At 33.3% G+C, this 14,077-nt stretch overlaps 1 protein-coding gene across 4 annotated transcripts in view; it reads right to left on the bottom strand.

The window, feature by feature from the left end:
* Positions 1-619: 619 nt before the first annotated feature.
* Positions 620-14,077, bottom strand: part of LOC147079824 (sorting nexin-13-like) — a 38,286-nt gene continuing 24,828 nt past the window's right edge. For all 4 annotated transcript variants that reach the window (XM_085944698.1, XM_085944711.1, XM_085944691.1 and 1 more), the window contains 10 exons: positions 13,342-13,467; positions 12,003-12,148; positions 9,910-10,134; positions 8,806-8,902; positions 8,220-8,311; positions 7,040-7,197; positions 5,210-5,278; positions 3,833-3,951; positions 1,837-1,950; positions 620-889 (listed from right to left, as the gene is read on the bottom strand). In XM_085944698.1, the coding sequence (XP_085800824.1) occupies positions 789-889; positions 1,837-1,950; positions 3,833-3,951; positions 5,210-5,278; positions 7,040-7,197; positions 8,220-8,311; positions 8,806-8,902; positions 9,910-10,134; positions 12,003-12,148; positions 13,342-13,467 (1,247 nt within the window). In that variant the 3' untranslated portion in view covers positions 620-788. The remainder of the gene's footprint in view (positions 890-1,836; positions 1,951-3,832; positions 3,952-5,209; positions 5,279-7,039; positions 7,198-8,219; positions 8,312-8,805; positions 8,903-9,909; positions 10,135-12,002; positions 12,149-13,341; positions 13,468-14,077) is intronic.

Below are 14,077 nucleotides of genomic sequence, written 5' to 3'. Positions count from 1 at the left end.
CCATTTTTTCTCATTTTTATTAATCTATGTGAAAAAATAAAACGAATCGGCAACATACACATGGGTATAAATCAAACTTCATTCAAACTCAGTTAATTTCTAATGTAGTTATTTTTTATTATAAGTATTTTTTCTGTTATATTTTTGCTTTTATTTTATGTTCCATAAAAATTGATAAAAAAATCAATCCCGAAATCCCGGGATCATGTTTATCAATCCCGGGATTCATAGGTATCGGAAATAGCTCAGGATCTCGGGATCCCGGGATTGGAATCCCTAATTACAATGCATATCTTCCCTATACTTATATTTCTTGTTAATTGTCTAATAGAGGTTTTCTACAACAGTCAATTTTAAAAAAATCCAGAGAAAGACTTAGTCTGTGGGGTAGGGAAGCCTGTTAATATGAATAATGATGAATAAAAGTTTTGTAAACATAAATGGTGTCCATAGTGGAATATGTGCAGAGAGAAGTGGGTGGCTGGGCTGATTGGAGTACTACATCTGGCAAATCATTTATCACGTCATGTTGATTAATAACAGTTTGGACCTTATAGGTTGATTGGATAATGCAGGTCGTATTTTAGAGTAAAAGAAGACAAGATAAAAAAAAAATCTTCGAAGATGTTTAAATTATCATTCATTTATTTTTGGTTAAGGATAGAAAACATTCAGGAACACATTGCAGTGTATAATCTATATAACAAACAAACTCTTATAAAATAAAATATATTTGTAACTTTTAGGTACTTGAAAAATTATTATTGCAAAAACTTTGCTAAAAAGGTTCATTTTTTGAAAACATATGGACTTCGAATAGGTTTTATTTTTACTAGCTTCTGGAATGTAGTGTTCATATCCTGTTCCGGGTACAATGTGGCAAGAAGACCTATGGAAACAATGTTATTAATTAATTATATGTTCAATTATAAGTAGAACAACCTCATTTGAATTGTCACCTCATTTATTGAATATTGGTTGCGAGAAGGTTTGAAAAGTATAGCAATATAAAACGTCATTGGCTGCAAACCGCTCAATACCAATGGGCCAACATCTCATTAGTTGAATATCGCCTGTGCGATAAGCCGGTCAATGAATGTACCCGATTGCCTTACGAAATGCCAAAAACTATGCATGCGTCAAACCTATGCGAATTTAGCTGAAAGTTTAATTCTATTAAAGTTCATTTAATTAAAATACCTAGCATATTATTAAATTTATCAACAGCTACATGTAAAATTTGAATCATAATTTAAGAAATTACCACAGTAATCATTATTCAAGCGGTCATAATCGAAAGATCTATAGTAAAGGGGTAGAGGATTGCATGAGACAATGTCAAAAACATACATTTTCACATCATCACACATCTGTTTGTACTTGAAAAAGGGTTGCTTTGTATGCAATTATAAGATTTTTATTAATAAAATTTGATTATATGAGGAGTTCATTACCAAACACGGCCAAGTCATATTCACTTTTTGTTTCAGGAGAGGCAAAGGTTGTTTGAGCACCTTTTCATGACATTTTATGTTTTTATTCCATCTATACAGCTTCATATACTCTCAATAAGACAATTGAAAAGATAAAATTTTATTGAAGATGCTTAGTTTTGTCATAAAATCAGCTTGAATACATTACAATGAGTTGAAATGGTCATTAAAATTTACATAGGCAATTCAGTCTTCCAGCAGTGAGTTATTTTAGCTCATTATCAATCATTCATTTATTCTCATTAATTAAACACGAATGTATTCAAATGCTAGATCAAACAAAAGAATAATGATGTATTATTCATAATCTATAATGTAATGATAAACCAAATGCAATCCTTACCTTGTAAAAGAACTGACATAAGTCTTTTATTCAATATCTGATTTTGGAATAATTCAAAAAGAGTTATTAGTCCTCTGTGAGTTGTTTCTGACCCCATGACGTGCTTAAGTTCCTCTGAAAAGACATTTAAAAACTAAAATAAGATAAGAGCACTGAAAGCCTTCAAGCTTAATTACATATAACATTTATCCTGTCAGACTAGTATTTTTGAACTGGCTTATAGAAATCGCATCTAGTGTGTGATATTTACAGCTATTTTTTCATATAGCGAACAGGTTAAAATTTCTCAAATAAATACTAAAAATTTCATTGTAAATTAATATTCATACCATATAATATTTTAGTGATAAAAAAAAATTTCAATGGATTTTGTATAAGTTATCTTTTTTGTACCCTAAAGAAAAGGTTTCTATAAAATTTATTGTCTGATGGTTTTATTTTAGGTGGGGTTTTAATACGATACATGTTGCAAGCAGGTATTTTTTCATTTTGACAAAATTTTGGATTATTTCCTTCCAAATTGCTTACTTTCTTACCCCAGCATCTGGAAAATTTTGTAAACAGTAAGTACCTATATGGAAAGTAAATAAAAAAATTGTGACAGATTACTAGAAATCCATAACTAGTTTCATTTTTTTAGCTAACAATATATGCAATATTCTCATCTCATAGTGGAAAGATTTTGGAATAGTGGTAGTAATCAGTACCAAAACAGATAACTATATTTGTCAATAGCAGTATACCTACAGTGAAATCCAATTAATATAAAAATGATGAATTCTAAATACACTATAAACCAAAATTTTCATTAAAATATGTCCCCATGAGTTCCTACAGAGCAGTGCCTTTTTTCCGCAACCATATCAGTAAACCATTAGAAAAAGCGAATAGTGAAAAAAAATGTCCTCAATCTCATTAAGATTATTAAAAAATTCATCTTTAAAGTTAAGTAATCATAGAATATAATAATTACAAGATAAAAAGAACTTTTTATATAAGTACAATGTTTTTAAATTTTCTGTTGAATTATTATGCTCAAACTTGTACTTGATATGAAGTAAATAAAAAACAAACAGACAAACAAATTTAGAACAATGAAATGTCATTTTGACATTTCATTTTGATTTCCATAGTAACGCATGTATATATTAATAATTTAGTTGCTAGGACCACCCCCTTAGCAACCAATAATAGTCTTTTACTTTTTACGGATTTTTCTGAAATAACTTTCCATACAAAACAGAATTAACTGAAAATGAATTCAATTCTGCTTAAAGATGGCTAAAAGTATTAAAAGATTGCATTGGCATCGTGTTCTGATATATTCTAAAAGTTAGTTAAAAATCGATTGCAAGATTTGTACTGGACAAACAAGAATACCTACGGGCTAATAAAAACGTTGTAAAAAAGGCGACTGATGAATATAAACGACTTAGAAAATTCACCTTGGTTTAGTTCTAATTAACTAACCAACAGGATTAACATATAACAAACATAAGTAACAATGGAGGTAGCCAACTTTGAAATAGCCTCACTTGTAGAAAAACAATGAAACTTATTTTTATATAAAATTAACAATCCTATTTTCTGAGGTTGAATCGGAAAAAAGTCAAAAGATTAACCCCTTTAACATGGTAACATAAAAGTACCCATGCCATGTTTTGTTACCTACATTACATTTGCAACTTGGTATCTAATTCTGGCCATCACTAATTTTATTTTGAAAGAAATAAAATTGTGTTGGTAATAGCAGCAATGAAAATTGCGAAAAGAACAATTTTACATATTTATTTTCCCTACATATTTTTTTGTATTTCTGTATTACCTATTGTAATCCTTGTGGTTTAAAAAGTTTATGAAAGAATAGAATAAAAGAAATAGATCATCAAGATTAGTTTGTTACTACTCTCAAGAATTTTGCCACATTCCTGAATAGCCATGATTAAATAACTATTCTAATTTTTTAAATATTATTATATAGAAATAAGTATTTTACCTTGTCTGGCAGAAAGAAATACTGTTTTTACAGCTACTCTAGCTCGAGATTTAGCTAGGAGGTCGCGGGGCTCTGACTTGCGAGGTACATTTTCATTTTCCTTGGTCAAATATTGACGTCTGGAAAAAAATATGATGTCAATGAGAGAAAGACTAAAATTAACAAAGTGATGTTCAAATTATTAACAGAATATATTCATAAAGGTAGGTATGTTAGAACAAAATCAAATTTTGAGTGTGACATGTTGAGTTTTATGGCTGAAAAGAACGCTTGAAGCAACTTAAGTGTAATGTACCAAATAAACAATCGCGGTCGGAAATAAAATTGTGGTAACGGAACTATTTAAAAGTGTAAACAGAACTATGAATAAAACATTTTACTAATCAAAACAAAGCGTTTCAGATGTTTTGTTATATAAACTAAATATTAAGATAATTTATTCAATTATAATCTGAATAATTTACAAACCAGACCAATTTTTAAATGTCTTCACATACCATTCCAGCACTGGTAGTAAGTACACGGATTTCACTCATGTGAATACCAAAAAAAGACGAGACTGAAACTCCAGTATCTAGCTAATATATTTCAATAGTGGTAGTTGACGGGAAAACTGGAATCTCTGTTTCAAAACGTCCACGACCGAAACCGAAGAGACGCGACATGCTAGTCTTCCAGTCTCTCAGTTTTCAGTCACCCATAAAACAGTGGTACCAATATCAGTAGATTCAATGGAAAATTATATTTTCTTACCAAAATTGGTAGCACTGAACTGAACTAAACAAGCAATAACAAGTCAGGTTGTCAAAAGTTAAAGATGGGAAAACCGATTTTTAATTTAAAATATATAGCAGATGTTGAGAAATACTCCTGCCTGTATAATTAATTACATGCTGCCAGAATATTCCTTTAAAGATATTACGGAAAAAGCTTAGAATGAAGTAGGAAAGACAATGGGTTTGACAAATTGAGGTTATGGGATTATTAGGTTTCAGTATCGCCGTGTGCGTCAGTCACTACCCAGTTTATGAGTTCCATCACCAACCAGTTCGTCAGATTTTAGTTTCTGTGTGAGTGGATAGCTTTAAGTGCGGCTCCCAATATCTCTTGATACAAATATAGGTATTTTCTTTCCCCATTATACTTGTATCTTCGCGAGTTTTCCTTTCTAAATGTTGTAGTAGTTCTTAATATCGATCAAGATATGTGTAGAAATGTAATTAAATTTGAATTTGTGTATTATTTAATACTACGTGAGAATGTGACTATATGTGGCTCTTTATATATATGAAAATCCAGAATGTGGCTTTCGTTGACCTCATGTATGCCCACCCTTGGCTTGGTCTTAGATAAATTATATTTACAATAGATACTCACATTATATGATCGAGACAGTAAACAACAGTTTCTGGCGATGTAATGGAAGCTATGTAACTGAGTATTCTCCTGAAAATAAAAATTAACAAAAATTTAGAATACGTCATATCCTTCATACAGATTATAATATTATTATGACTCCTCAATTTGTAACCTAGGTGTGAAAACTAGCATGATAAATGAAAGCACAGTGAGTTTAAAGTATTCTAAAGTTCAGCAGTCAGTATAACCTTCACCACTGTTTACATGACTATGATTGAATTTAGAAATCCAAAAACATATTATAATTATTATTGATGGAAAAAAATATATACATACTAGAAAAACAGTCAAAATTAAGATTTATTGCATTATTAAAGATGTCGTATTCTGGTTCGGCGGAGGATAGGTATTGCAGTTGAAAGATGGTAGTAGTTGTTCGTGATGATGGAATCGATACAATATAATAAATACAACGGTAATTTGGTGCGATGTGTCTTTAACGGAACCTTATGATAGAGTGAGATGTCCAATCGATTCTGACCCGCTATTTATTGACCGGCGCATTATGAAATAATACACTCGAACTCGGTTATTACTATCACGGATACAGTGAGAAATCAGATGTAACGAGGAACATTGACATTTTAGTTTATGATTTTCTCCATACATTTATTCACTTTTAAAACGAGCTACTTATCGGTTATACCAAGCTAACATATTGTCAAAAATTTTGTTAAAACTGTTAATGTGTCGATCGTTTAAAAACATTTCGACCCTAAGCAATAAAATCTGACCGGACAGGATGCTGCCGGGATCGGACTACGTTTATGACACTAGTTAAGTGTCAGTGTACCTACCAAATTTGTGTTTTCGCCGACAATATTGAAAAAGTATCCACATGTATGGTTGAAATTCCAAGGTTTGTGAAAACAGTAGGTACCTATCAGCGTTCATTACAATAAAAAACTTCTTTTGTAGTTTATGAATGCCATGCTTGTTTCGGGGAAAAATTCTAATTGGTTATTTTTATTTGAATTGCGACTTTTTGTGTTATGTGACCGCTCATTTAAAAATACCTATTCTCTGATATAACGAGTAACGCTTATAACAAGCAAATTCAGTCGGTCCCATCTTCCTTGTAATAACCAAGTTCGACTGTATGTTGAAATTATTATGAAATCATATTAATTCGTAAGAAATTGCAGATCCGCTATCTCATAATATTACGATATCATAATATTATGTATAGGTACTGACTGATTGTACGTAAAAAATGAATACCTATTTAATAAATACTATTATATTTTTTTTTTTTTATGGTTGTACCTGATCAAAGCATTGAGAAATCATGATTTTTTATATTACAACACATAAAGGTGATTCCAAAATGTTTTGAGTGTGGTCGAATTGGTAGCCAGAAAAATAAATATTTTATGCAATCAAAACCAATCTTTCCTCATATTTGCTTAAATAAAATGTCACTGCAAATTATTGGAGATTGCATTCTGACAAGTAATAATTTGCGTATTTACTAGCATGATATTTTTGTTTCATATTGTCTGTTAAAATAATCAATAAAATCAGGCTAGGGATGGGGCACTGAATACAATTGGCCTTGGTATTGCCAGAGCGCATTGCGCCCGGAAGCCAACGGTACCAAACTAATTTATGACGCCAACAATTGTCGAGACACAAACATAATGATATTTTTTGCTTATGCCAGAATTGAGTATGTTCATGTAATTTATGCTATAGAATCATTTACCTCCAAGGCTGGCATTATAATCATAGATTAAATGATATGGATACAAAAAACAGATATATTAAGAAGCGTGTATATTTAATTACTTGTTAAGAACATCAGCAAACATGGCTGTGATAACTTGACGAAGGAGTGCTGCTATCTGCCGTCGTAGCCAGCGATTCCGCGATCGTAGTTCAAACACTTCATCCAGAAGAATTAGTAAAACTCGCAGTGGCAACTCTTCGGCATCATAATTAGATGGCTAAAATGGAATATATCATAAACTTCAATAATATGTACTGTAATTTTACAAATTTCTCATTTAGTTCAAATTGAAGAAGTGGCAATAGATGCATAGCACCTACAATCAATATGACTACATGGCAAACTTATAATTGATGGAGTTTAAATTTTAATCAAGTAGAATATATTTTTCTTTGTTCATATCAGCTCCTTGTGTAGAGCATGTGGACACCACGTGGAGGTTCCAAGAATCCCTGTCGTTCGACAGTTGTCTCACATTTTTCCAGGTTATTAATGTCAGTGTTGTTAAGATCTGTTGTATATACCCTGTGGATGGTATTTAAGAGTCTTTCGTGCCGGAATCTGGCGTAAAGAAAAGACAAAACATGTTTACTACAACTCAGGTTCTCACACTATAAGCATCTAAGCCAACTCACACATCTAAACTCGTCTTCTCTGCAAAATGTCGAATACATCGATGTGACAAAGTTGTTATTCACAAAACACATGTTACTAAATGGAATTCCGCACATTAGTGGAATGTGACACTTTAGTTTGAAAACAAAAGAACAAAATGACAGATGAGCGCATCAATATATACTATCAATAGATTGAAATATATACGTGCATATAGACCACTTCAGAAGATTTTTGTGCTCAATACATAATAATCGCTGTCTCGGAATCTGATGGCATTTTTATATAATGTTTCATTTTTTTGACAACTTTGACGTTTCAAAGAGGTCGCGATCGTCACTGTCGCTAGGCTCATATGTGCGCGGGCGGCTATGCAACATGAATGCGACATTCCTACAAGGTCGCAGACGAGGCGAGTTTAGATGTGCGAGTCAGCTATGCAATAGTTTAAATACATGAATACCCAATCTAACCTAACAATTTGTTGAAACATGTAACTGACTGATCTTTATACTAAATGTAATGACGATGTTTTTATATTCATGTTTGTTTCATAATAGATGTTGATTTATTAAGAATCGTCGTGACAACAATAAATTATATTTAACAAGTAACTATATTAACCTCAATATCACCAATTATTGCAGCAGTCGGTAGCTGTGATTGCAAGACTCCTATTGGCTCTGATTTCCCTCCATTCAACACCTTTGATACACCTAAAAGAGATATTTGTGATAGAGCCATAGAATTTGGTGCCGATTAAATCGTATTTTTAAATTGACAAAATTCAATAAAGGCTTAAAAATAGTTACAGACCTACAAACTTATCTGAAGAATGGGATGAGGGAGCCACTGTCGAAAACTACCCAATCAAGACTCGTAACTGGACAAAATCTGACATTCAAATGAAATTTTCAAAATGGCGTCCTATGGTAGTTTGTAGTTCCATTTTTGGCCATTCTACAGATATGTTTGTAGGTCCGTAGCAGTAAAATTAAATAAAAACAATTAAACAGATGCATTTTACGAAGCAATAATATAGATTTTCTACAGATATTTACCGCTATGCTATTTAACACATCACCGGAACCTATCCACATTTTTAACTAAAGTATTATTGTATTGTATTTGTAACTGTCAATAAAATGTAGAAAAAGTTTTTCAAGAACACTACTGTGGTTTTGTAAGTCAATTTCACAAATTAGATTACCTTCCATGAAATCATCAACAGTATGCACAAGTTGGCCAGGCACGCTACGAAGAGATCGCATTCCTTGTCGTAAAGGCTGCACCAGAATCGTATTTATCTGTAAAGTAATAGTAAAATATGCAATTTAATAGAAAATACAAACATGTTGCATATCGAAAAATTAGCAGTTATATTAATTGTCGTCAATGTGTGGTATATAATTCCAAGTTTTACTTGAAATTATGTGAAAACCACTGAACCTATTTTGGTGTTTTGAATGAAAGACCTGGGTCCCAAAATGAGTGAAAATAAGTAAAAATCATAATTAAAAAAAGCTAAAGGAGTGACCAAGGTCAAGATACAATCCCTAGATTGCGGCTATTGTCCTAACAAGCCACTAAGATAAAGCCTTGCGTATTTTTTTTTTTCTTTTTCGACCATGTCCGATCCTAATAGGATCATATGGGCCTCCACAGAGTAGAGGGTTGTATTAACAGATTTTGTTTTTTACGAGAAATGGATGTCAGCCACTTGCTCAACCTATTAGGACCATAACTCACACACAAATTGAAAAACAATATGTGTACTTGTCAGACCCAGGATTCGAACCTGAGACCCACGGCGTGATAGTCCAGCACTTAAGCCACGTGGCCATTTTCTGTGGAAATTAAAACTCATACATATTACCAGAACGTTTTTACAATACATAGTAAAAAAATAAAAATAAATTCGTATTAGGTACATATTATTTTTTAAATATGTTAAACTGAATGTAATATTGACTGTTTTATTTTTTTTACTATCGATACATTATTTAGTATATAAGTAAATATTGTCACTAAACTACGTTCTAGTCCAAAATAATAAAGAATATAGATGGAACTAACCTCGAATTTAATCTGGCAAAATTTACGCTCACTCTTGTTTGCAAGATTTTTTACGTTGATGGGCGCTATAGTCATCTTAATCAATCTTCGTGGAAAAAAGGTTTTCGTAACATCTTTGAAAAAACTAATTTTGTATTTTTTTACTACCTAACCACATATCTACTTCTCCCATGTTATGTTATCATGAAACATGGACGACAAAAACAGAATTGTGTGAAATGATTTATTATATGCTTACTGCTTTTTGAGGCTGAGGACGATCATGAGGTCCTTTCGGGTTTAAGAATGGTAAAAGCAAATTGGAATGCAGGAGGCTATAGCGAGGAGGTCCGTCGGGGCATCCCAGGGTAGCGAGCACTCCTAACCAAGACCCTAGTGCAGCCATTCGTCTTTCCAATAAATTTCGAGATGTGTTGTGGAAGGTTTTCTTTGACGGGAACTCCATTTTACCTAATTCAGGATACTGCAAAAAATACACAAAACATTTGAATGTAATATAAAAAGTAGGAAGTGCAAAATAAAATATTTTTATAACTAAACAGCCCAGTTAGGCTTGCGAAATGAGATTTTGAAAATAATATTTAGGTGCAACGCAGTGGAGTAGTTTATACAGTGCACATCTCTGAAGCTATGGGTTTGCATCCAGCCTCTTACAAACTTCTTTTTCGGCCATGTCTGCCCCTTAGCTAGAGCATATGGACACCACACTGTGCCTTTAAGAATCCCTGTCATTCGCTAGTCTTCTTGCATGATTCCAGATCATACCAGCATTCCGTAGCTCCGCCGTATAGACTCTATAGATGGTATTTAGCGGCCTTCCAGGATGCCGAAATCTTGTTGGCTTAAAGAACAGACAAGTCAGGTTGAAGTTCTTTTCTGGCATCTGCACCACTTGGCCGAGCCAGGTTCAAACGTCGCCTCTTCACTTTCAGCATGACATACGGTTGCTCTGGGCGCTTTGTCAGGTGCCATGATTCGCTACCATAAAGCAGCACCGTCAGAATGCAAACGTCGAATTGGCGACATTTGGTTTTAACCGTGTACAGCATGGGTGGCCAACCCGCGTCCACTGGGTGTCAACTTGTCGCCCGCGGAGCAGTGAGAAAATAAAAATAATATCAAATGCTGCTGCTAGATATGCTAATTTCGCAAATTGAGATTCGATATTGGCTTGCTCGAATTTGAATTCGCGCGTAAACACGCACATACTCCCCCCACCCTGCCTCTTCCCTCGCCGCACCGCGTCACTGAGAATCAGTCAATCTGCGGCGAGTTTGCAACGCTGTTGGAGATGTGTTCGCTGTGTGTGTTATTGCCACGTGCCTCGTGAGATTTTCAGATCGACTTTTAAATACATATTAATAAGAATACAAGCTGCGATAACCGAGTATTTTGTCTACTATACCGAGTCTTTACTACTTTTTTAAGTGCAGTGAAGGTAAGTAAACCCAGCAACGTTTACAAATGGAACATAGTGAAATATGTTGCAATAAACAGTTAATGGAGAAATTCCATCAGGTTGGTTTGGAAGAGTTTTACAAAACATATTTGGACAAAGAGAAAATATCCTGCATTTTACAAACATGCTCTAATGATGACTTCGCTATTTGGGACTTTACAAAGGAAAATCTGAATCAGGACAGATGCTATACCATCGGCATATTCTAGGTCGCACAGGTTTACAGTGTGAGTGATAGGTGTGCCTCGGTTAAATGGGATTGATTTTCGTAGTATGAAGTCAAAGAGGATGATGAAGAGACATGGAGCAACGACACAGGCATCTGTGTCACTAATTCTGACACAGCATTCGTTATTCTCATCATTTGATTATGGAAAGGGTGGTGCGGACTGTCAAAAGCATTCTCATAATCCACAAAGCAGAAGGCCAACAAACTGTTCAGCTCATAGCTTTACTGAAGAAGATAAAAGTTGTGGATTTGGTCAACACAGGTAGAAACCAGGCCTGGTTTTTCCTAAAGGCATGGGTGAATAGTTAACAACCATTTCACATAAAAGTTTGTTAACATAACATCCACTCTGTAGAACCTCATATGATCCACCTAGAAGTGAAAATAGTATCAAACCAAACCAGATCATACCAAACCGATCTGGTATTTTGGTTAACGTGAGTCATAATTTATTGTTGAACAGAAAATTATTAAATTCTTCTATTGATTTAATTAATACCAGTGTTTTTAATCAGCATGTTTTGAGTAATGGGGTAATCCGCAAAGAAATACAAAATCGAAAAAACAGTACCATCACTAGCATTCAATAGAAAATGGAGCATATCTGTCAGCATTCTTTATAAGTGAATAATTATATACTTACAGCCTCTTTAACAGCAACATAAAGGTCATGGAAGTCACTATATCGGCGATAAATATGCCAATGTTGCTGACGGCCTGACTTTTCACACCTTCTTCGAACTTCCACTGCATACACCCCAAACGTGCGCCCCCGTTCTTGAACCAATCCTGTTAACATTTCATTCCCATTACAGTAGGTAGCTATTAGCGGTATTACTCTATTCAGCACAATGGTACAAAATGATTTATACCCAATAGCATCGTGATATAATCGAATAATAAGCAGAACTGCGAAAACTTAATGTCCATAAACAAAGATAAAATCCAATATATTTGTATAAAATATTTGTAAGGTTGGTTTTCTGTGGTAAATCATTTTTTTTTAATCTTAGTTTGTTGAGAATTTACAAACATTTTACTAAAATTTAATAACATCCAAAAACATACAATCTGATTTACCACAGAAACCCAAACGTACAAACAGCTGCCCTGAAAATTGATGTTCTTCGACTTATCAATATATTCACGCCATCCACGGAAATATATTACTGTTTTTAAAATACAATAACAAGCAAAAAATAACTATGTGTACCGATTAAAACAATTTTAAGCTAGCCAATTTTTACTAGGTGGACACTTGTAGGCCAACTATTTTCGGAATAAAATAAATCCCTTAAAAGTTATTATGAAATAGGAACAGAATGATAAATATTTGTGAAAACTTACCAACACAACGTGTTTATCGAGTTTATCGTGAATATTTTCACACTAACTATTTATTGTTTAGAAAATATACACAGAATGTTTATTCAGAAGTTATGACGTTTACAAGAACATGCGAGTTAACTCGTCCGTGGCCTGATGTGACATACATGCTTTGGCGAGTTAACTTGTTCGAGGACTATCAAATAGGTATATATTACAAAGGGCCTGGGTGCTGTATGAAGATCGAAAATGAAGAATTTGCGGTATCTTTGCGAGCTTAGCCTCTTATAATCTGTAGATTTTGTAAAAAAATACGAACATATATCATTATGATACCTTGTCTTCTTATCTTAGAAATTAACATTTAATGGCCACATAAAATATTATATTAGACCATAAAAGAGTAATATTGTAAATGCCGTAGTGTTAAAATTCATATACCGAAACTTATTTTAATGTTTAGTGTTTTGAGTTACGTATGGTACCGGACATAAAATAATATATAAAAAATCAACGGATACAAACATAGTTCAATATGTATCTCCTGATAAAACGTACTTGTTAATATCAGTGGAATGTAAATCTACTTCTGTTCGGGCTCTACTGCAACGTAAAAAAATGAGATAAGTTTCTTTGACCCAAAGAATTCGAATTACCTGTCTCAACTATAACTGTTTCCAAATGACACTGTTCCTGTATGGGCACCCACAATGCCATATTTTCCTGAGACTCTTGATTCGAATTGACAGCGGAGGCATCTTCCACACATTCGATACCGACATCTGTGAACAAAATAAATAAACACCTAGAATTCAATGTTTCCCAAACTTACAACATACTGGAACTCCTTTAGAGACATTGATTGTACCTACTTTATGTCCTGTTTGAGTCGTGCCAAAAATTAAAAAAAATCAAATGTAATAAATTTCCTATATCGAGGATTAAAAAACAAGACCTCATAAGTGACATTTTGTTCAAAATACATTTTTTGCATTATTGAATATATTGGTGCATCCGGCATCTACCGATGAAAGCTGAAAATTCTTAAAAAAATATTTAGCTCCCAAAAATGTTTGAAACGACATCTCGTATCTACTATGTGAACTATTTCATCTAATGATAACTCGTAAATGTATCGTTATTTTTGCCACCAGCCATCTATTAGATCCTCATACTCATACATACATTCACGATAGATGACAAAAACACTGATTTGTAATATCAAACACATAGTGTGCAAGCAAGTTTTTTCCCTCTCCTGTAAAGTTGTTATCTAGTCACGTACGAGGTCTCGTTTCTTATTCTCGATATTCAGTATGGATCGCTGATAAGTCAAATATAAATTCAACCACATACCACCAGGGGGGCATGAGTATCATAGATTGGAAAATA

This window comes from Rhyacophila brunnea, unplaced genomic scaffold, assembly GCF_057557595.1.
Source record: "Rhyacophila brunnea isolate RB1 unplaced genomic scaffold, BYU_Rbru_1.0 scaffold_1, whole genome shotgun sequence".
In the NCBI taxonomy this organism is placed as follows: Eukaryota; Metazoa; Arthropoda; class Insecta; order Trichoptera; family Rhyacophilidae; genus Rhyacophila; species Rhyacophila brunnea.
This window is presented reverse-complemented; position numbering and strand designations above follow the sequence as displayed.